General features: G+C 35.3%; 1 protein-coding gene, 1 long non-coding RNA gene and 2 other non-coding genes across 14 annotated transcripts; 3 read left to right on the top strand and 1 right to left on the bottom strand.

The window, feature by feature from the left end:
- Nucleotides 1-198: 198 nt before the first annotated feature.
- Nucleotides 199-4,272, bottom strand: LOC107768144 (uncharacterized). 11 transcript variants are annotated; one of them, XR_012707749.1, is made up of 6 exons: nt 4,226-4,272; nt 2,657-3,265; nt 2,323-2,548; nt 1,989-2,063; nt 1,679-1,911; nt 199-540 (listed from the first exon to the last, which is right to left on the bottom strand). It is a non-coding gene; the product is annotated as an uncharacterized LOC107768144 (long non-coding RNA). The 11 variants fall into 11 exon arrangements; XR_012707750.1 differs by having other exon boundaries at nt 199-1,911; nt 2,657-2,737; nt 2,932-3,265; XR_012707748.1 differs by having other exon boundaries at nt 199-659; nt 1,027-1,911; nt 2,323-3,265.
- Nucleotides 4,273-8,177: 3,905 nt separating this feature from the next.
- LOC142162488 (uncharacterized) lies at nt 8,178-12,845 on the top strand. The gene is made up of 8 exons (XM_075218835.1): nt 8,178-8,675; nt 8,769-8,858; nt 8,961-9,321; nt 9,409-9,509; nt 9,667-9,767; nt 10,584-11,584; nt 11,748-11,839; nt 11,934-12,845. Exons 1-8 carry the CDS (start codon nt 8,178-8,180, stop codon nt 12,843-12,845), a joined length of 3,156 nt encoding a protein of 1,051 aa, XP_075074936.1.
- Nucleotides 12,846-22,111: 9,266 nt separating this feature from the next.
- On the top strand, nt 22,112-22,210 carry LOC142165303 (small nucleolar RNA Z161/Z228). Its single transcript, XR_012696147.1, has one exon. It is a non-coding gene; the product is annotated as a small nucleolar RNA Z161/Z228 (small nucleolar RNA).
- A 91-nt stretch (nt 22,211-22,301) lies between these two features.
- On the top strand, nt 22,302-22,374 carry LOC142165286 (small nucleolar RNA Z105). The gene has a single exon (XR_012696141.1). It is a non-coding gene; the product is annotated as a small nucleolar RNA Z105 (small nucleolar RNA).
- The last annotated feature ends 1,934 nt before the right edge of the window (nt 22,375-24,308 follow it).

Here is a 24,308-nt window from a genome sequence, read left to right as displayed (position 1 = left end):
AAACCACGTATAAATTCAATTATTATCCTTTAGGGTAAACAATATTAAATAACCTTTTAAAGTTTTTTATTGGATTAAATTATTTTTCTGACAGAAATTCGCTCAAAATAGGATACTACGCCTAGTGTTGCCCAAGGGAAGAAATGAATAGTCATCTGAAGGCTAAAGCAAAGAATCACAAGGCTAAAGTCCAACATAATGAAAAGCTCCACGGTACTAACTAATAAGCTTTACATTCCAATATCTTTGTTTTATGTAACTGTTGCTCCCAAATTATTCAGAAATCTTAACCAAAGTGTAAACATATAATATTATATAACAGAAACTATGTATCAACCAAAAAATCACAATTATTTTAACTGTATATACAACTACTGGTACTCCAATAATATTTTCTTCTTTCAGTGCTCGTCCTTCAACACAACACAAGGTTTGACTCAATATTGCTATCATCCTTTGCCGAGGTGAAGTGGAGACTGAATTTCAGCAGCAAGAAGACCTTGATCATCACCCAAATTGCTTCTTTATACCTCTCAAATCCTTGTTAGTCGTGAAGGCAGCCCAAATAAGAGATGATAAATTTAAGAATATCAAGAGGCAAATAAGTGACGAGCCTCCACATAAATGATTATGCCCACCCCCAACTGATTCCTTTTATCCTGACAAAGTCCCAGTTTGAATATACAACAAAATCTCACGTAGAAATGTTCAACAACTTACCAACAACCCCAACAGATTGGGCTTCATGTAATTAAGATAAGTTAATGTTAAAATAAGCTGTGGTGTATCTAGTACTTTGATGTGACTAATGTTGAAATGCACAAGCGAAAACTGTATCTCAATGTTAATAAAATCTGAAGAGGTAAGGCACAATAAAAAATATTATCAATACCTTAAACAATAGGTAATATGAAAGTCCTTTTTAAAGTTTAAAATTTATTGGGGTAGAAATTAAGCAAAAAATGCTCCAAGTATAATGAAAAACTCTACAAAGTGAATTCAATATCAGAATAAGCCACTAAATACCTTGACTACCATAGTCTTATGTGTAGACTCGTCTTAATAACTCAGAAAAATGAGCAGCTAGAATAGTTTCTTCTTGGGATTGAACTATATCTCCCATTTTCTTCTACCATATCTCTTGTTCTTTTGTTGTCTTTCCTATGCTACCAGTCTTCCAGTGTTGTTTCTTAACCTCACATAATAAAGAAGCATTTTGTATGGTTGAGTTTATAGGTAACCCAGTGGACTTTGACACTTCTGGTTCTTCTTGGTCTACCTATAATCTGTAGTAGAATATTTTCATCCACATCTTTTTATCCTATCACTATAACTTCATTCTCAAGATCACTTAGTTCAACAACTATGTGCAATATACCCCTTCTTTTACTCCGGTTAAAGATTTCTTCAGAACATGGGCATCGCCTAACACCAAAATTTTAGATTAGTTTCTACCATTTTCGATGTTGAAAATGGGACCAATGTAAATCTACCGGCTAGCTAAAAATCACTTAATTATAAAAACTTTACAACCTTCTACAACAATAGTAGAAAATCAACCATGAGATAACAATTGTCTATTGCCTAAGCTGTTCAAATGCAGAAACAAAGACGCATGAAATTCAAGTTCCACAGAGCAGGGGAAAAAATATCAACAGGAGCATCAGATCTGCAATACCTTTTTCAAGTCAACTAATATCAAAGAACTAACACTTCTTCATGTGACTGAAGCTCCTAGTTAGTAGGCAAAGTCCCTTCAATTCAAAACAGTCAATGCAGATTCTGGAATGAGGCCATCCGCATTTCTTTTGACTATATTGAAAGTTCAAGCTTTGAAGCTAATCTTCAGGCGGTCCTTTCAATTTTCCATAAGACTGCACCGTCGAGCCATATGCGCCCTAGTCCCTACACCTAGTAATTTCAACATAGAGCATGAATATATGTGGTAAATTAGTAAACTATGAGCATATATCAAATTTTGAACTCACAATTACAAAAGTTGGCAGGAAAATACTTCCAACAGTGTTACCAGCATATGCAATCTAGGATATACTTGTAATCCCCTGTTTTTTAGGGCAAATACATTATCAGCTCCTCAAACGTGTTTCAATATTTCATCTAGCAACCTAAAACCTATGACCTTTTAAAAACTTGACCTCTATGGAACATAGTGTGTGCACTACCTTGATAACATGTAATACAGAGTCGGCACTATCTTGCATTAAAATTGACATCTACTCTAAAGTGTAGACAGTAACAGAAGCTTAGAAATCTAGAAAACAGGGAAAAACAAAATGTTTCAGAAGTATCAGAAGTTCTTGCCTTGTATAAAGGCATCTCCCAGCAAAGGACCGTTCAAGGAAGACAAAGAGAAAGAGAAAAAGATATTGATGTCCGTAGAAGGAGCACTTTGGTGTCATGACTCCGCCCTTCATTGCAGGGTAAAAGGGGAGACGGTTCCCAAGGGGTGGCTAGTTCGAGTAAGAGAGACAAATAGAGATAATGTCCTTTTTTCTGAGAGACCCCATATCTCAAGGCACATCACGACCTACAGGCAACAAGCCATCACATGTTGGATGGTATTTAATTTTCTATTATCCAATATGGTAAAACTGTCAGTTCAAAAAAATTCAAGAAAAAAGGATGAAGTAATAACTGTATTTCAAAAATACTCATTCAGTCATTTAAGAAGTTCTTACTGGCACCAGTTGTATGGTTGGCTGGGTGTTCTATTTCTCTGCAATCATGTTGTTCGCAAGTAATCAAGACAAATAACTTTTACACAAAGTTAAAGAATTGAGCAACTGATTATTAAATACATTGAGATAGCAATGTAAAAGGAAGTGGAAGAATAAGTAGATGGTCAAATCTATGATATCGAATAAGATCATATAAGCATTAAGATATAGTAATATGATGGAAACCCCTTACTACTGAACTTCTTTCCGAAATTGAGGTAAGTAAAAGTCCATTCTCAACCTCGTTGACAATTTGACAAAAAAGAAACAAATGTGAATATTTGTAAGAGATTAAGCAAAATAAACATGAGTAAAAGGACGAAATAGAGCAGAAATTCATCCAAATTGGAGATAGTGAAAGACTTACATGGACGTCTTTGGATAATTTCATCATAAACAATATTATATGTCGAATGGATATCGTGGTTGGCTGGTTGGCTAGTTGGCTAGTGTGGATGGACGAATTGGCACTTTCACGGAGTTTGAACTCTTTGCTCTCGATAAAGCAAATCAGTTATTTTAATGACCTGCAATAATTAATTCAGTGAACAGAAAACACTTGATGAAGCTAAATACAAATTTAAGTTCAAGAACTCAAATCACCGTGGGACAAAAACATAACCAAAACAAAGATACAAATTACAAGCTACAGAGGCACTATTGGTCCATGTATCAGATACATGGTTAAAAGATGGATTGTAACTTTTAGTGACTTATCAGATTCTCAAACATATCCTATGCTACATACACAGTTTGCCTCGGCAAAATAAAGCCAGTAATTACATCATGTATAGCCACACTTAAATTCATCGTCATGCAAAGTGTCTATTCTGAAGAATTCCAAGAGAATCAAAATTGTCTAATCAACAACTGGTTGGATGGCAATTGCCCCCACTCTATAGAAAAACTTACTCATTTATTGCGCGGAGGAGAAACTCATGGCAAGATGGAGTTTTACGGGAGTATAAAGATTAAATACAATTGAGTGGTCAACGGCATAACAGAACGAACACGTAAATGCAGCATGTTTGCCTATAAACGCCCTTTTTTCAAATCAAACAAGTAGATACCTGATGTCCTGATCTTTCACTTTCTGCAAAATAATCAGGTAAATCGTAGTTGAAAGGCATGGAACTAAAAACCCCAAATAAAAACAGGAATACACAACTACATGCATAAATTGCAGCATATAAGAAGTGACAAAATTGAAGAAAACACCGTTCCATCGAGCTCGCAGATTGGAAGCGAATATGGTATAAGAATCACTCATTTTAATCGATAAACTTGATGAAACAAAACTAAACTATGGGGGAAATGTAACTTTTGGAGTTTCCACTCTTAATCACAGAGCAAGTAAAGTCAACCAAACTATTACCGGAGAAAGCAAATAACAGCAATTTAGATTACAAATTTAGACCTTTCCTGAATAAATAACCGAAAAAACAAAATAAAACAAACAGAAAGGCCAATGCATAGTGCAAACTAACCAGTTCACTGTTGGAATCGAAAAGCCTACTCTAGACAAAGAGGAACTGAAGACGAAGAAACAGATGAAAGTATAGAGTATAGGTGTTAAACGGGTGGGCCGGGCCGGGTCGCTTTTTTTTTTTGACCCGTACGAGTTACGGGCCGGGCCGGGTTGATTCTTAACGGGTTCGAGTTTATTCGGGTAAAAATTGAACCGTACGGGTTACGGGTTGAGGGGGCCGGGCCGGGTTTAGTGTATTTTTTAAATTTTTTTTGTATTTTGTACAACTATTGTAAGGTATATTAATATAAAGAATACAAGTAAGATGGAAAAAAATTGCACTTATAAATTTCAAGTGCTACATTTATTTCAAACTTTCAAATTGAAAGGTTTACATTTAACAAGTAAATTAACCAAAAAAGAATAAATTCAAAGGTTTTGCATTGCCTTAGTAAGTTCTTCATAATCAATATGAACTGAGTGACCTTCTTCTGGAGTGTTAAATTCGGATGGGTTACCATGTGTTAATATATCTCCAAGTTCCTCGTCTTCTTGGCTATCAACATCTTCACGTCCTTGATTTCTTCGTTCCGATCTAATCCAATCTCTGAAACATACTAAAACTTCCAAAGCAATGCTTCCCAATGAGTGACGGGTGTCTCCAAGTTGTTGTCTTGCTTGGCTAAATGCACTCTCTGATGCAACAGTTGAAATTGGCACATTCAGCACGTCCCGAGCCATAGCGAAAAGAACAGGAAATTGCTTTCCATTCTCATGCCACCATCCCAACGGTGAAAATTCCTTTGTGCGAGGCTCTTTTTGCTTTTGCAAGTAGAATTGAAGTTCATCAATGTTCCTGCTACTGGTTTGAGTGTTAGAAAATGTAGAAAAAATATTAAAACTATCAAGGCCTTCTTCATCATCCACAGTAGCAGAAGTGGTACAATGCATAGTGGGATTAACATTGCTTACATTAAGAGCAGCATCATCAATTACATTTGCATAATAATTGTATAATTGTTGTAAATATTCATTTAGTTTGTTCATACAAGTATATAAATCTGGGGTTTCAGTTGGTCCAATCTCCATATAAGTATATAAAGCATTCATTAATTGGTGACAATCAGACATCTTAATAGAAGGATTTAAAACGGAACCAATTAAGTAAATCGGAGGAATTGGAAAGAAATATTTTTTGAATTTTGCTTGCATTTTTTCAACAACATCCCTATATTTTTCTTTCTTCTTAAATTCAAAGAGTAGAAAAGAAATTTCAGTTATATGTACTAAAGCCATAGTAACAGTAGGGTAATATGCTCCAGAAAACTCAACAGTAGCTGTATAAAATTTATGTAAAAATTTAACAACATCATTAATGATCTCCCAAGTAGTAGTTGTTAACATACGGTTTGGATTAGTACAATGCGCATTAGCAACTTCAGTTATTGGGAATCTATATTTGTAGCAACATTTTAAAAATATATATGTATAATTCCATCTAGTAACAATTTCGTCTGGCATGAATCTGGGTTTAAGGTTATACTGGACACACTTATTCTTAAATTCCTTTATTCTAGATTGTCTATTATTTCCTTGAATAACACCAACTGCTTTTCTAACATGAGTAATCTCAGTTGAAAATAAATCAAGGTCACTTTTAACAATTAAATTATAAGCATGACATGCACACCTAACATGAAAAATTTCATCAAGAGGTGGTGGCAAATGCAGTTTTAATATTGAAATTGCGGCATTATTGTTAGAAGCATTATCAAAACACATACACAATACTTTTTGCTTGAGATTATAAAATTCAACAACTTTACAAATAGTACTACTTATAAACGTAGCAGTATGACTCTGGTCTTCATCATATCTAAAAGCGATAATACGTTTTTGCATACAAGTACTATCATCTATCCAATGACATGTAATTGTCAAATAATTATTTCCATTAACAGCATGGCCAATATCAGAAGTTAGAGAAACTCTACAAGGAATGTGGCTAAACAAATAACGTATGTATGTTTGATATGTCCATGAAGTCTAAAGATATCAGCTCTACAAGTACTTCTAGGGATACCTTTAAATAAAGGATTGTAAATCCTTTGAATATACATAATAAGATATGATGAAGAAGCAAAAGAAAAAGGTAGACAACCCAAAGTAATCATTTTTGCTAACTCCTCACGATCCTTCATTTTATCATATTTCACAATACCACCAGTAGTAGGGTTTAGAGTTGATTGATTTCCATCTCCAACAGATCCCCATTCTATAGGATGCTCAATTCTCATGTCTACTAAGTGTCCTAGTCCCCCCTAATTGACCCCCAGTCTTATGTTTAAAAGTATCATTACAAAGTTTACATTTAACTCTATCAGTACCTTCTATTTCCTCAAAGAATTTCCAAACCTTACTTCTTTTTCTACGATTACTAGTCGGGGCCACAGGTGATCTACTACTAGCAACACGACCACCACCCCTGCTAGCAGCTCCAACACTACTAGGTGTAAGTGGTATCTCATCTTCCATTTCTAATTCATTATCATCTATACCAAAATCTTCCTGCAATTGTTCATAGTCTATATTATTATCAGGTAATGTTTCAGGAATATCTGGAGAGGTATTTAAATTACTACCAGATGCTGAACCTGAAGTACTACCTCTTTTTTTATTTCCCCGATTAGTAACTTTGTTACAAACTCTTTTTGCAGCATTAAACATATTGTAAAAATTTAACTACTAGCAACAAAACAAATAAATATGCAAGTAAAATAGTAAATAAGAGAAAGAGTTGGAGGGAGTGCACCGAATTCGGCAATAAATTGAGCACTTGATGATTCCGCAACTCAAATGTTACCACGAAGAAACGTCAATTCTTCCAATTTTGAAGTTCAATTGTTCAAACTTCAAAAAATAAGTACTACGATAAATTAAATTCCAATAAAAATAGCCAAATAGTTGATTGCACTTTAATAGGTGAAGAATGAAGATTGAAGAATGAGAGAATATGAGAATTGAGATTGAGAATTGAGTGAAAAAATGAAGAAGAGGGAGGGGTATTTATAAATTTTGAAAGGGGGGTTAATTTTTTTTTTAAAAACCCAAAATTGGGCTATTTGTGCAATTCACCCGTTGGGCAACGGCCATTTTTTGAAATGGACCGTTGCCAACGGTCAGATCTGGCCCAAATTAAAAAAAAATTAATTTTTTTTTACCGTTAAACCGGGCCGGTTAACCAGTTTACGGGTACTGTTCACCTAACGGGTTGGACCGGTCTGGGTAATCGATATTTTAATGGTAAACGGACCAACCCGCCTGTCCCCCCTAACCCAGCCCAACCCATCCCTCTTTAACCGGTCCGGGCCGGTTTCGATTTTAACCAGGCTGGGTCGGTCCAGAACTGGGTTGACCCGGCCCGTTTAACACCCCTAGTATAGAGTGTATTGGATATATCGAAGAGTACAAGACCCAAGTGTTTTATGATAAATTCTGCCGGGTCAAATAAATTAATGGGCCAATATACAAAGTTTGATATTCAGGCCCAATGTAGAAAGAAGAATGGGCTGCCTAATACAAGAAAATTATTCGACCCACTTCAATATAGGATTCTTGACATACCTGGAACTTTACTCAATCCTTCCAGAATGTTCAATAATCCAGCTGTAGATATTATTTAGTATTAAACATATTGACATTTTTACATAAGACAAAAGGTGGTTAGGACATAGCCTCTTAAAATAAGACAAGTATCAATACATAGCTGTATTTAAACTTATATTCTTTTCTACACATACTTGTATATAAAAGGAACACTGTACAGATTCTAATGATGAAATGAAAAAGGGAATTTTCTTAAATTCTGATACGGTATCAGAGCAAGGAACAACTTATTGAATTTTCTTCTCTTTCAAATTTTCTTCTTCTTCAATCTTTCTTTCTTCACTGTTTTCTTTGAGCTACATCCAATGGCACCTTCATCAGATGATGGAAGCACTACTGTTGACAAAGGAAACACTTCTACTCGAACTGGTAACACAGTTCTCACTGATTCTTCACATCCTTTTTACCTTCATCCCTTAAATTCTCCTGGAATGGTTCTTGTGAACTCCATTTTTTATGAAAAAAGCTATGGAGATTGGAGAAGAGCCATAGTGATTGCTCTTTCAGCTAAAAACAAAATAGGTTTCATTTATGGAAGCATCAAAGAACCAAATTCAAACTCTCCTTCTTTCAAGTCATGGAACAAGTGTAATGACATGGTCATTTCCTGGCTCCTTAAATCTCTTTCAAAAGACATAGCAGACATTGTGTTATACTCAAAGACTGCTAAGGATATCTGGACTGAGCTGGAAGCAAAGTTTGGTCAATGTAATGGTGCACAATTGTATCAGCTGCAGAAAGAGTTAAGTGAGATGATTCAAGGAAGTTCTGATATAGCTAGCTACTACACAAAGATGAAAAAGGTCTGGGATGAGCTGGACACAATCAATACCTGTGTACACTACTTTTGTGATTGCATTTGTGGTGGTAAGGCAAAAACTTTGAAATCTCTTTAGGATGGTAGGCTTATCCAATTCTTGATGGGGCTCAATGAGACATATGGTGCAGTAAGAAGCAGCATTCTGATGTTATCTCCCCTTCCAACTGTGAATCAGGCCTACTCCCTTTTGATTCAAGATGAAAAATAAAGGGAGATCCATGTTGGAGTACATCCTGCAGAATCTGTTTTTATGGCATCACAATAGCAGTTTCACAGTCAGAAAAATAGAGAAGGAAAATTCAAAGGAACTCTCAATGCAATGAAGTCTAATATGTTTTGCAACTATTGCAAAAAATCAGGACATACAATTGATAAGTGCTACAGAATTGTTGGCTTCCCCCCAGATTTTAAATTCACTAAGTCTAAAAAATATCAGGGAGTTGCTCATACTAATGCTGCAATTGGAGAAGGAAGTGCAGTTCAAACAGTCCATGGGGGAGAGGGAAATTCAGCAGGAAATACCATAACACAGGAACAATTTTCTCAGCTCAATCATTTGCTCCAACAGGTAAAAGTTGGACAACAAGGTAAGCAAATGACTGAGGCTATTGCTTCTGCTAATTGTGCAGGTATACTACTGCCCTCTTCAAACCCTTCACTTTATGCACTCTCTTGTTTCTCTTTCATTCATCCTAAGAGCTGGATCATTGATTCAGGGGCTTCTGAACATATGACCTCTAATTTCTCAGCTCTAATCAATGTTACTATCCTACATTTTCCATTATATGTTAAACTTCCAAATTCTCATAAAGTAAAGGTTAGTCAAATAGGAAGTGTACACATTCTGCCAGATTTAAATATTAAAAATTGTTCTTTATGTGCCTGATTTCAATTTCAATTTAATCTCTGTTCATAAACTCACAAAACACCTAAATTGTCTCCTGTTATTCACTTCTTTTGGTGCTATTTTGCAGGGCCCTTCAATGAAGAGGCCAATGGTAATTAGTGAAATTCTTGAAGGTCTTTATCTACTCAATCCAAAGTCTGTCTCTATTAGTTTCAAGATTAATCACCGGTCTGTTTATTATTTTGTCTCAGCTTGTAATAGTTTTAATCAAAAGAATGTTTCTAGTTTAATTTCATATTCAGTTCAATTACTTAGCAATGTAAGCCTATGGCACAAATGTTTGGGGCATATACCACTTTCTAGTATGCAACATTTATCTAAGTTTCAGTCTCATTCCTTAGCCAAATTTGATCTACCATGTGATGTGTGATCTAAAGCAAGGCAGACCAAATTGTCATTTCATTCTAGTACTATTTCTACTACTTCCATTTTTTATCTTATTCACATTGATACATGGGGACATTATAAGGTTCCAACTCATGATGGTTACAAATATTTTCTTACCATAGTTGATGATTTTAGTAGAGGGACCTGGACTTACCTACTTAAAACAAAAAGTAATGCCTTTTCAGTTTTGAAATCTTTTCTTTCCATGATTGAGAGACAATTCAACAGAAAAGTAAAAATTGTGAGATCAGACAATGCCATGGAGTTAGGTAGAAGTAACTCTACATCAGAATATTTTTCTTCCAAAGGGATTTTACATCAAACCACTTGCATTGCCACACCCCAACAAAATGGTGTTGTAGAGTGCAAACAAAAACACTTATTGAAAACAAGTAGAGCTTTACTTTTTCAGTCACGTGTTCCTATCACCTATTAGGGTGAGTGTTTGCTCACTACCACTTTTCTTATAAATAGATTTCCATCCAAAGTTTTGAATTCTAAATCGTCTTTTGAACTTTTTTTTGGAAATAAACCTTCATTAGAATTTTTAAGATCTTTTGATTGCCTTTGTTATGCTTCCATTTTGTCTTCACACAGATCCAAATTTCGTCCAAGAGCTGTAAAATGCATTTTTATGGGATATCCCTTTGGAAAGAAGGGTTACAAGCTTTTAGATCTATCTTCTATGAAGTTCTTTGTTTCAAGGGATGTCAAATTTTATGAAAGTGTTTTTCCTTTCTCAAAATCCTCACTTATTCAGACAACTTTTCCAGTTCCTGATCAAATGTCTGCTTTACCTTCTTTTTCCTCCAATCCTACAGATAATTTAATCTACTCTACTAGTTCTTCTTCACACGGTCAGTCACCTGTTTTACATTCATCTAGTAGTCTTGGTTCACCTACTACTTGCCCTACATCTACCATTTCTTCTTCCCTTTCTAAACACACATTTATTCCAGATTCTTCTTCAGCAAGATACTCTACACTGTCTCCCATTCCTTGTTCATTGTCAAATCATCCAGCAGTCAGAAAATCACTTAGAGAACATAAAACACCAACTTATTTGGCAGATTATGGGTGCAATTCAGTTTATTTGACTAACATAACCTCTAGTTGTTTTGCAGCATCTCTAGAACCTTGTGTTTGGTCTTTTTCAGCACTATCTTCCACAAATCAACATCTTTTAAAATCAGTCTCCCATATTTCAGAACCTATAACTTATTCCCAGGCAGTTTTACATCCTGCATGGCATGAAGCAATGGCTAAAGAATTTGAAGCCTTAGAGGCTAACAAAACCTGGAAGCTTGTGGAGTTACCAAAGGGAATGAAGGCTTTGCCTTCCAAATGGGTTTATAAGGTAAAATATAAGTCTGATGGAAGTGTCGAGAGATTCAAAGCTAGACTAGTGATAAGGGGTGACATACAAAGAGAGGGAATTGATTTTACAGAGACTTTTTCCCCTGTAGTTAAGATGACTACAGTCAGATTTCTCATGGCTATTGCAGTTAAAAAGGGATGGCCTTTATTTCAATTAGATGTAAATAATGTTTTCCTTCACGGTGATTTACAAGAGAAAGTTTATATGAAACTTCCAGCCGGTATGTCTAGTCCTAGTTCTAACCTTGTGTGCAGGTTAAGAATATCTCTATATGGATTGAAACAGGCTTCCCGGCAATGGTATGCCAAACTTGCAGCAACTCTCAATTTTAAAGGATACACTAATTCCCTCAACGACTATTCTTTATTTTTCAAAAATGGCAGATTCGAAAGTCACCTTAGTTGCAGTATATGTTGATGATATTCTTCTAACACGGGATGACCCTAATGAATTGAGTGTTCAGAAGCATTTTTTGGTTACAAAATTCAAAATAAAAGACCTAGGTGATGCACATTTTTTTTGGAATGGAAATTATTAGAGAAAAACAAGGTATAATTCTTTGTCAACAGAAATTTACCTTGGACCTCTTGACAGAGTTTGATTTTCTTGATTTGAGGCCTGCTTCTTCTCCGCTGGATCCCTATTTCAAATTACAAGCAGCTTCTGGTGCTCTCCTTCCTGATCCCACTATTTATCGACAACTCGTTGGAAAGTTAAATTTTTTAACTAACACCCGATCAGATATCTCTTTTGATGTACAACGACTTAGTCAATTTATGCAAACTCCACGACAATCTCATTTCGATGCTGCTATGCACTGCCTTCGATATCTCCTATCAAATCCTGGTCTTGGGCTTCTTTTTAATGCAGAACCATCATTCAAGCTTCTAACTTTTTGTGATTCTGATTGGGCTTCTTGTCCCAACACAAGGCGATCGGCAAGCGGATATTTTGTTAGCCTTGGGGGATCCCCAATTTCGTGGAAATCTAAGAAACAACCCCTCATTTCCCTTTCTTCTGCTGAGGCAGAATACCGTTCCATGAGACATGTGGTTTCCGAAGTCACTTGGCTTGTTCGTCTTCTCAAGGATCTTTCCGTTGGTCCATCTCTTCCAGTTGCTATTCATTCAGACAGCCAAGCTGCGATCCATATCGCCAGAAATCTCGTCTTTCACGAACGCACAAAACATGTCGAGCTCGACTCTCATTTTGTTCGCCAGCAATTTCAGGCTGGCCTCATCTCCCTCAATTTCGTTCCTTCTCAGTCTCAACTTGTCGATGTTTTCACAAAATCTCCGCATGGATCGACTCATCACTCAATCATTAGCAAGTTGAGAGTGGTTTCTCCCCCTTCCAACTTGAGGGAGGTTGTTGGAATCGAAAACCCTACTCTAGACAAAGAGAAATTGAAGACGAAGAAACAAATGAAAGTACAGTACAAGACCCAAGTGTTTTATGATAAATTCTGCCGGGTCAAATAAATTAATGGGCCAATATACAAAGTTTGATATTCAGGCGCAATGTAGAAGGAAGAATGGGCTGCCTAATGCAAGAAGATTATTCGTCCCACTTCAATACAAGATTCTTGACAACTTTACTCAATACTAAATTGAAGGGATTGATGAGGAGGAGAATAAAGCAAGTTTACTCAACATTATCTAGTATTATACATATATGACATTTTTACACAGGACAAAAGGTGATTAGGACATAACCTTTTAGAATAAGACAAGTGAAAATACATAACTATATTTTACCTTTTATTTTTTTCTACACATATTTGTATATAAAAGGAACGCTATACAAATTCCAATGATGAAATGAAAAAGGGAATTTTCTTAAATTCTGATACTCAGAGTTGTCGGTAGTGAAGAAGAACCCAACCAAAGAATTTGTCAATCTATCAATTTCTCTATTTCAGCAAGAAACACATCGCACTACAGAGATAGGTAGATACGAAAGAGCAGAATATTAGAAGAAGACAAAAAGAAAAAGACAAAATCAACGAATTGCTCATTAGAAATACAAAGTCATTAGAAACACTCTCAAACAAGATTGCTCGGCTTCTGCCAGAGCAGGTTTTAAGAAGTATGCCTCTTTTTCTTTGTCTTTGCCTTCAACTTATCACATAGGAAAGCTTTCTCTAATTGCGCCACCCTCTGCGCCAGCGAATTCAGCATCTGCGTTTGCATTTCGTTTCTTTGGCACAGCTCATTCATCATTCTCATCATCTTCTCGTTTTCTTCCACCATTTTCTCCATCAACTCTCTGTTTTTTCTACTCTCATTTTCCCCATGTAAACCTGCTTTATTCTCCTCCTCATCAATCCCTTCAATCACATCTCCTACTTCGCCTCTCTCCACACTTACCTCCGGCAACTCATCAGGCTTCTCAATTGATGCCGGCGCTGCATCGCATTCGCCCTCTACTTGTGTTTTCTCTTCTTTCTTCGCACAATTCAATGCTGCTTGATTTTCTGCTTCCACACTCTGCTCCAATAGATCAGAAACTTCACTCTGACATGTCGATTTTTCATTTTTGTCCTGATTTCCTGTGGAATGGGGGATGTCTTCTGTCTGATTGACCAGTCTAGGGACTTCATCGGAATCGCTGTATTTATTCTCCTCTTCGACTGCAATTTGATTACCTGCGGAAACAATAAAGTCAATTTTCTCTTGCAAAGAGATTACCTTTTTAATCACAGACTTTCTGCAGTCCCTAACACCGGAATCAACTCCACGAACGGAATCCAATTTCAAAAGCAGAGACATCAGCGTCTCATTCACCCGCAACCTCTCCCTTTCGTCTCTCCGAATCAACTCCGCCATTTCGCCGCACAAAATCTTGCGCTCAATTTCGTCCACCTCTTTTCGTATTGATATAATTTTCTTCACGTTTTTTCTCACTAAAAACCCTCTGAAAACCTTCTGAATCCTTATGGCGAATACGGACTGATTCGGCTTAGGTTTCTGAGTCTTCAATGAGGAAACGGACCGCTCTGGATCCGAACCGACGAAGTGGACCGGAATCTCAACAACCGGCTTAATACCGATAGCATTTTGGTGTATCGGCCGCACGGGTATTCCTCTCATGTTTGAGGAATAGCGAGGGCGAGTCGGCTGGGACCAATAGCTTCCGTAGAATGGGCTTTCCATTTGTTGATATTCGTTCGATAGCTAAAGACATTAGAGTGCTTTACAATGAGAGAAGCGGTGAGGTTTTCTGCTATTTATGTGTTTGATAGAGAAACTAAATTGAATGTTCCAGAAGTTTCACGAGTTCTTTTGGAAGGCATGGAAATATCTAGGCTTTCGCAGTCGTGTGTAGAATGTTCCTCAAACTGTTGGACCGCAATCAACTCTAAGCTTTGAAAAAAGTAATACACTACTTAGTCGGCCTTTCGACATAAGAATTGTAAAATTTAGCTGGAAAAAAATGGAGGAATATCTAGAAATCAACATTGTTTAGTGGTTATTAACTTTCTATAGCTATCATATTCATAATTACTTCTTATAACTATTGTTCACTTATTAAGGTAGTGTATTCGTTGTACTCGCATTGTTGTATCCATGAATACATAAGCAAAAAACGCCTAAAAAGTAGGGTAATCTAACTGTACGCTCATGTATTCATATATATTCGCGCTATGTATTCATGAATACAACAACAAAAAGTGTCTAAAATCAGGGCAGTTCAACTATATGCGCATGTATTCGCACCGCTGTATTCATGAATACAGCAGCAAAAAGCGCCTAAAATCGGGGCAGTCCAGCTATACGCGCATGTATTCACATGTATTTGTACTATTGTATTCATGAATTCAGCAATAAAAGGCGCTTAAAATCAGGGCAGTCCAGCTGTATGCGCATGTATTCACATGTATTCGCGCCATGTATTCATAAATACAGTAACATCAATCACCTTAAAAATAGGTATGTCCAGCTGTCTAAGAGAGAGGAAAAACATAAATAGCGTATCACATGCCTTATTTCATGCCTCAATGGTAATATATACCATAAATACTTATTTTACTATAAAATATAAAAGGTAGCTGTAGAAAATAATATTTTAAAATGATTTTGATTTATAATAAATAGGGCGTATAACTTTGCCATAAGAGGTAAAATTTCCAAAAAAAAATTAAGTGAAAATAATTTTTGAAAATTAGAGCGGTATTTGGACATGAATATAATTTTGGGTTGTTTTTAAATTTTTGTGTGATCTGAAGTGAAAATTTTAAAAAATAATTTTTTGGAGCTTTTCAAATTTTCAAAAAATTCTAAAATTCATCTTTAAGTGAAAATCAAAAAATCTCTGTCCAAACACTAATTAAAAAAATGTGAAAAAGAATTTCGAAAAGAAAGAATCTTTTTTTCGTTGGGCTGAATTTGGTCGAGTCAAGATGGGTTAGGTCAATAAATGAGTCATTTCTCAACCTAGCTTAAAGTGTACTTGAGTTAAAATGGGTTAAACAATGGGTCATAGTCCAACCCGTCAAACTTGACACATGTTTTAAAATCATGTTTATGTTGCCTAAACAAAACCTTTTACCTTTTATACACCTATGCATAAAAGGTAAAATAGTTTGGAAAATGTTTTCCTAGATATTACATTTTTCTGAAATTAAAAGAAAAAGTTAGGAAAACATTTTCCAAAAGCTCTACCTACTCTCACATCTAACCCCAACCCCTCCAACTTCAATTTTCTATTTTTTCATTTTTCTGCACCACCTACCCCACTCCACCCCAGCGCATTTTTTTTAAACTTTTTTTGTATTTTTAATTTTCTGTTTTCTATTTTTTCGCACCCAAAAACTAATGATGGGGCAACTAAGTAAATTTCTAGATAAGTTGAGTTGAGATCCCTATGTTTTGGATGAGCTTAATGTGTTGTATTTGGGCTACTTTATGGGTCAGAATGAGCTATAAAAAATAATGGGTTAACTTGGGCTCAGCCCAAATAGACTCGTGAGCTAAAATATTTGTAGTTCAACCCATTAATCTCTGAACGGGTTGGACGGATCGGATGAATTTAGGCTCAAATTGCCACTCCTAATTGACGCTACAGAAGTTGATCAAAATGAAATCTAATTATCTTTTTGGATTGAGGACCCTGTTAAACTTAGTACTGGTATAATATTAGCATTCACAGTTGTCATTCATCATGAAAAAAAACTCATTATTATTAGAAATCAATTGGAAAACTGAATAGACAATACGAAAATATTCGCATATCTTAATTAAATTCGAGATAGATAAATAAATTGCGAATATTTAACTCTCACACCCTTATTATTATATATAAAAATTTCATAGTCAACAGCTAAAACTCATGGAAGGAAGATCTTTATTTATGAGCTCACATAATAATTAATTGAATAACTCTGTTTCTCATAATTTCAAATGGCTCCGATAAAATATTGTAATCAGTAAAAATTAAATGTTAAGACCTGAAGGATAACCCCCCGAAGATAAATACACTTCCCCTTTTTCAAGAATGAAACATCTAACGGAGCATAATATTACATCTGTCACGGCCCAAAATTCAACTATTCGTGATGACAACTAATCCAACTTGCTAGATAAGCCAATTAACAATAAACCACAAGATAATGGTAATGATAAGAGTCAAAAATAAAATAACTGAATTTTATATAACTCCTCAAGGACTGGTAGTACAAATCATGAGCTTCTAAGACTTAGAGTTTATAAAGCTGGTATGAAATAAATATATCATCTGTCTGAAACGTACATAAATAGATTTATAAATCTAAAGGTACCAAAAACAAGAGGCAACAATAACCGGAACGCAGGTACATCTTCAATGTCATCTCCCGCCATACACAACAACATTAGCTCCAAAATCTGCATGCAAGGTGCAAAACTGTAGTATGAGTACAACCGACCCTATGTACTCAATAAGTAACAAACTTGACCTTAGGTTGAAAGCAGTGACGAGGTTAGACAACGGTCAGAGTCCAACACTAATAGCCAAGAACAACTCGTAATAATATGATAAAAGCAGTACAAGCAATAACTCAAAGATATAATGCTCAGCTCATTTACTATTACGGAAAATAGGCATGCTTTTCAGGTGTAATATAAAAATCCAAATATTTCACCGAAAATCATCAAAATATGAGTAAATCAAAAAACTGTGATTTTTCCCCAAAAAAAAAAAAACTTTTGACAACAGATAAGATATTTCATTCTTAGATAGCATGATGAAAGTACATATAGATCTATGCCTACATGTCAATGTGCACGTAAAGTCATGAGTGTCACAAAATCGTGTAGCATGAGGAAGTACATCTATATGCCTACATGCCAAGTATGCATGTCAAATGTAATGCATCACAATGATGAGCTCATGTAGTCACACTCTCAGAGTACTCAATCTCACTATCTCACACTCAATCACTCGGCACACTCAATCACTTGGCACTCGACACTCGGTACCTGCACTCACTGCTAGTATGTCAGACTCCGGAGGGGCGGATCCTGCCCAAGCGCTAATAAGCCAACATGACTTGTTGCGGCGTGCAGCTCAATCCAGTCATGAATCAATAAAACCTACTGCGGCGTGCAGCCCGATCCCATCATGAATCAATAAATTCTGTTTGCGGCGTGCAGCCCGATCCCATAAATATCACTCACAATCATGCCCTCGGCCTCAACTCAATCATTAATCTCTCCAGTTTCCCGGGCTCACAAATCTCATGTCAATCAACCCAAACAATGATACATGATGAAACAATAAATGATAACAGAGACTGAGATATGATATGCAAATGAATGAATATAACTCAATATGTAATTACAATTTAACCAAATAACTCAACAGTAGAAATGACCTTAGTGGATCCCAACAGAATAAACATATAGCCTAAACATGGTTTCTAACATGGATCACAACTCAATTACTTTAGCACGTAGATATTTCATAGATAGAAACAAGATTTGATAACTACACAGTACCATAGAATCAACCGAGTCATAATTCTTACGGTGCACGCCCACAAGCCCGTCACCTAGCAAGTGAGTCACCTCAACACCAAACACATAACACATATATTCAGGGATTCGTACCCAAAGCACCAAGTTTAGAAGTGTTACTTACCTCGAACAAGCCGAATCCAATATCGAGTAAGCTAAACAATACTCTAGAAACACCATCCCGCGCGTACTGACCTCCGAACTACTCGAAACTAGCCAAAAAAAAACTCAAGAACATCAAATTATGCCAAAGAAAACAAACCCAATCGATAAAGATCGAATCTTTAATCAAAAGTCTAAAGTCAACAAAAAAAGTTAACAGAAGTCAATACCAGGCTCGCCTTGGATTCCGAATCCAAGCTTATCCGAGCGAAGCCCGAACCAATACAAGCTCATACGAATAAAAACCAACTCAATCGGGGTCCGATAGATCAACCAATTCGCTAAAACATCGCTCTTGGGTGTTCATAACCCAAGGGTGCAATCCACACTAGTTAGGTCCCATATCCCCCGAAATACTCCTCTAAAACTCGCCAAATTCGAGTATGTTGTTCTCCTAATATAGGAGAAAAAAATCCTAAAAGTAATCGAGAAATAAACTCCTATAACTCATTTTCAATTTTTAAAATTTAGGACATAACCATAAGTCTTGATTTAAGAAATTAAAAGGTCTTTCAATTAAAATCATGGATTAAAGCTTAAACCAAGGGAACAAATCAAAGGAAAATACTTAGGTTATGGTTTAGACATTACCCCATGGAAAAAATTTGAAGCACATCCTTGAATTCTCCTAATCCTAAACTTTCAAGATGAGAAAATTCCAACAACGTCAATAGCCAAAATGCCTAGCTTTTTTTTCTCGTTTCTTGTATCAAACGATCACGAAACTCGCTTTTGATGCCTCCAATGGATTTCGCGTGAAATTCCAGTCAAGTTAGGCTTTTGAATCATTCCATTTGACCTTATAATAAAAATAAAATGTTGGTTTCAATATTTGAAAAATAGTGCAGATTTTTAAATACGAATTTAATGGTAATTTCGTAATTAATCTGTAAAATCTGGCAACCCAGTTTTTAGTAAAATGACCATAAATTCTTCATACGATGTTGAAACTTGATGATTTCAGTTGCTATGGTTCCAAAGTTACGATACAGATAATAGTTTAGTCGAAACACGAATCAAAAGTTGGTTGCTCAATATGGTAATCTTTATGCTCAAATCGACGTTGAAATCGAAAACAATCACCATACAATCCATACTTATCCAAAACTCATCGGAATTTAACCACACTTTGTGGACATGTCCAAAATCACCATACAAACTTATTGGAGTAATTAAAACTCGATTCCGAGTCCGTTTACCTAAAAGTCAAACATTGGTCAACTCTTCCAACTTAAAGCTTCTAAAACGAGAATCATTCTTCCAAATTAGTCCTGAACCGATCGAGAATTGAAACCAACCATACACACAAGTCATAATACATAATAAGAACCTACTCAAAGTCTCAAACCACCTAATGGAACGCTAAAACTCATAACTACCGGTTGGATGTTTACAACATCAAATAAGTTGAGTAATTTTTTTTTCGCTATAAAAAGTAGTTTAGCAACTTTTGGTGCAATAAAGTTACAGTTGAATTACCATATGTAAAATAAAAATATTACCCTTAACTCTTTTAGTAGAGTTCCACTAATTAAATTTATTTACTTACCTAGATTCTGTAAAATAAATACAAAAAATGAGGAAAATTTTTCAGTGTCATGCTATTGCACACTAAACTTCAAAGCAACATAAATTTATGCTTTTGTTTTTAAGTGAGAAGATAGGAAGTTATTTACAGCCAACAATTGTCTATCAAGTCTATATTTGAATTCACATATTTATACCAAAAATACTATTTGCATACATTTCATTAGTATTCCTAGTAGTAACTTTTGCTATAGTAAAAACTATACTACTATTCTTTACTAGCAAACTACAATGATATTGTCATTTAAGAAGTTTTGGCAACTGTGTTTCTTTTTTATGGTCTCTAAGAATTTTCTATTTGTAACAGTGAAACGACAGTAGTGTGTATAGAGTGGACAGAAAAAGATAGTTATACGAATAGGGTTTATCAATAGTTCATTATAAGTGTTTGCAATATATGTAGAATATGTCCAAATTGGTGCATTGATATTAAGAGAAACTCAGTTAAAGAGAATAGCAAGACAGAAAATAGTTTAGAGAAACTAAAATCGTTTAGTGCTGCAATAAGCTATGTTTTATGTTAAATCTTTTTACCCTTAAATTAAAGATCGACCTTATTCTACTTATTAATGTGATTTGTGTATATTGTTGTAGTATCAATATAAGCATCTGTCAGCAGACATGTTACAGGAGATACTCGATAAAATTCAACATCAAATATTTTCAATTACATTATTTAACAGTAAGTTAGGCTAAGCTTTGGTACCAGGAGTGAGTTAAATGAATGATAAGTTACTTTTAAGTATTTTTGCTTCGAAGAGAAAGTGGATTTCCATTTGTCCTTCCATGCCAAACCAAATCAAATTAAACACATAAGGGGATTCGATTTTCTTTACTCAATACCAAACCAAATCTAATCAGAGCTTTTAATGGGAATCTTATATAAATATTCCAAAAAGTCCCAACTCATCAACCTCTAACCATTAATTATATACTTACTAAAACTAGCCAAAGACATATAAAAATTAAAACTCAAAAAATAAGGTTCTTTCTCTCCAAGAATCACGCACAAAGATCTCCTTCTATTTATTAAGGGTGATTAGCACTATTAAATGCAAGACAAAAAGAAAATTTCATGGATAAGGTAGCAAATAAGGTGACGAAATACAATAAATATATATATATATATATACAAGATTCTGAAAATCTAAGAGAAAATGACTTTTTTCAATGAGTATGGTTGAGATTCATTGAAAATATATAGATGAGTCAATATACAAAATTTCAGGAAGATTGGAGGTAATTTGGACTGATTTAGTATTGAAATTCGTAGTTAAAATTGAGTTCAAAAATTCTTATGCGGCACATGTATCACGCAGTATACATGTGATACACATTTGATACAAATATGATACTTATGTGATACACATATCATTTTTCATGTTCATCTTCTACTTTGAATTTTCAAATCACACCACCTCAAAACTCCACCAAATCATCCCAAAACTGAGATTCAAAATCCTTAAGATGTACCCAATCTATTATAATAATACCAACTCAAAAGAAACAAAAAATTTGATCTTTTTGTAATACAAATAGCTAATTGGCTAATATTAGTAATACTTGGCTAAAATTAGTAATACATTATGAATTGGTCAATTTTTGAGCTACTTAAAATTAAACATAGTTGGTAGTTTTCCTTTTTAATTTGTTTAATTTGACTTTTTGATTTGGTGTGATTTTTCAGTTCGGTTTGTACGCCCTAGGTGCAGGTGGGCTCGGTCTTTTGGGCTTCATGGACTACTATATCATGATCCATAAAGAACCACCGGTCAAAGCCCAATAGGAGACATGCGTTATCGAGGTTAAACCCTATTGACACGACGTTCCTACCCTTATAAATATGTTCCAATGCTCTGTTTCTTTCGTGGCTCTCTTAAACCCTAAAATCTTATTCTAAAGGAAATTAGTTTAGATTTTTGCTGTTCTAAAGTTTCATTACGTCTTCAATACTTTCATTTAGGTGTTTTTCTTATGTTAAGCGTATTCTTGGTAAATCTGTTAAGCCGAATGATGATTTTTTGGATTAATTCTCACGACGGTCGTCTGAGGCACCTTTTGGTGCCGAAATTGATGTAAAGATCCAAACTTTCTGATTGGTTCTTCTTCTTACTTGTGAAAAATTTTTTATTTAACCAGTTGGTGATTCAGTTTTTAAAGATATTCAATTATTTTGGTTTGATGGAGCAAGCATGATGATGATGATGATGTTATAATTATCCGATTTATTTCATGAAAGGAATAACTAACCTCCTACTCATTCTGAATGCTTGCTCTTATTTACTTTGACCCCTTTAAGCTCTCGAATTTATAAAAAATCCCTTTTTCTTTTTGGAATGGTGAAACATGAATGTCTATATTATTTTTTTGGCGCATTTACAAAAAAACAGATCTAGATATGAAGGAAACATATTGTTTAGATTTGATTGATTTGGTAAGAAATTTCGTGTCATCACGTTGATAAATCTGATGTTTTGTATGCATATTTCAATTGATGCTTCTCATTTTGAGTGATTATCAAGTATTTATAATTCATATTCCAAGTCTTTTCGCTCCTTCTTTGAGTTTTTCAATTGGTGCTTTAATCTGTATGGGGAGAAGTCACTTGAAATCTTCTTAGGGAGTAATAGTACTCGGGTCTGAGGAGTCACTTGCGGGTTTAGTAATGTACCTGCCTGAATGTCTAGAAAGAGAACACTTTGATTCTAGCAATTTAAATATACAGGTCTGATGCAAGCCGAGAGTTAGAGAGAAAATAGGTCTGATGCAAAAGCTGAGAGTTGGAGAGAAAATAGAAGCTAATGCTAAGAGCTAATTTAGGGCAAAAGAAAAGGATTTTTCATTCATAATCTGGAATGTTCTTTACATGACCTATGTATACCACTTAACCCTAAGAGCTAATCTAGGGCAAAAGAAAAGGACTTTTCATTCATAATCTGGAATGATCTTTACAAGACCTATGTATACCACTTAACTCATGTGTAGACAAAATAAGATAATTTAGGGGTATTGGCAAATAGTCAAGTGTATATATCAACTCTAAAGGGGCCTAACTACAAAACCCTTATATTAAATACTTATTCATTAATAATAACTAATATAACTGCCAGCAATTCCTCTTAAGCTTCAATTCACATCAATCCTCCCCTATTAAGTTCTTCCTAGTCCTCAAGGAAGAAAAGAAGGAAATCTGATCTTCAAAGGCTTATATTCTTCCCAATTAGCTTGATCTATCAAGAATCTTGAATGGTTGAAGGCAATAAGGGTTGGAAAGTTCAATCACAGGTGGGAGAGAGATGACTTTGGGTAACTTGTGACAAGGTTTAAGCTGTGATACATGGAATGTGGGGTGTAGTAAGAGCTGAGTAGGTAAGGATAGTTTGTATGCTACATAACCTATCTTCTGTAGAATCTGGTATAGTCTATAGTATTTGGTTGAAAGTTTGGTGAAATGATGACCTAACATGGTCACTTGCTTGTATGGTTGGACCTTCAAGTAGACCTAGTCACCTTCATGATCAACGACTCTATTTGATCTATGCTTATTGGTATGTTCCACCATCCTCTATTGTGCCCTTGCATTGTGATACCTCAGTAGCTGGAACTTGAATTCTCGAGTAAGCTTCTGTCAACTTCTTCAATGGATGAATCTCCTATTACATATGGTAAGTGAATGGGTGGTGGTTGACCATATTTTGCCGTAGCCAAGTAGAGGAACCAATCAGTCTGAGAGTCTGAGCAAAAACATCTTTAGTCTCCAAACACCTATTAATCACTTCTATCTGCCCATCTGTTTGGGGGTGATAGGCAGTTGAAGTGTTAAGAGTCACTTCCAACATAGAAAATATCTCTTATCATACCTTACTAGTGAAAATTGGATCCTTGTCACTCACTATATCTGAATATGGATGGGATAGACCTACAAAATGAGCATACTTAGCCTATCTACCACAACCCAAATTACAGTTTTCCCTTTTGACTTTGGTAAACTTTCTATGAAGTCCATGCTTATACTTCCCCAAGCTACAACTGGTATTCTTACAGGCTGCAAAAGGCCTGGGTATGGTAAGTTATCATATTTGTGTCTCTGGCAGATATCACAATCTTTGACATATTGTTGAACATCATCTTTCAAACCCTTCCAGTAGAATAGGGCAGCCATCTTCCCTTAAGTGTGATCAATCCCTGAATCCAATTGGA

This window comes from Nicotiana tabacum, chromosome 1, assembly GCF_000715075.1.
Source record: "Nicotiana tabacum cultivar K326 chromosome 1, ASM71507v2, whole genome shotgun sequence".
Taxonomy (NCBI): Eukaryota; Viridiplantae; Streptophyta; class Magnoliopsida; order Solanales; family Solanaceae; genus Nicotiana; species Nicotiana tabacum.
Note: the sequence above shows the minus strand (reverse complement) of the source record. Positions and strands in the feature narration are given on the sequence as shown.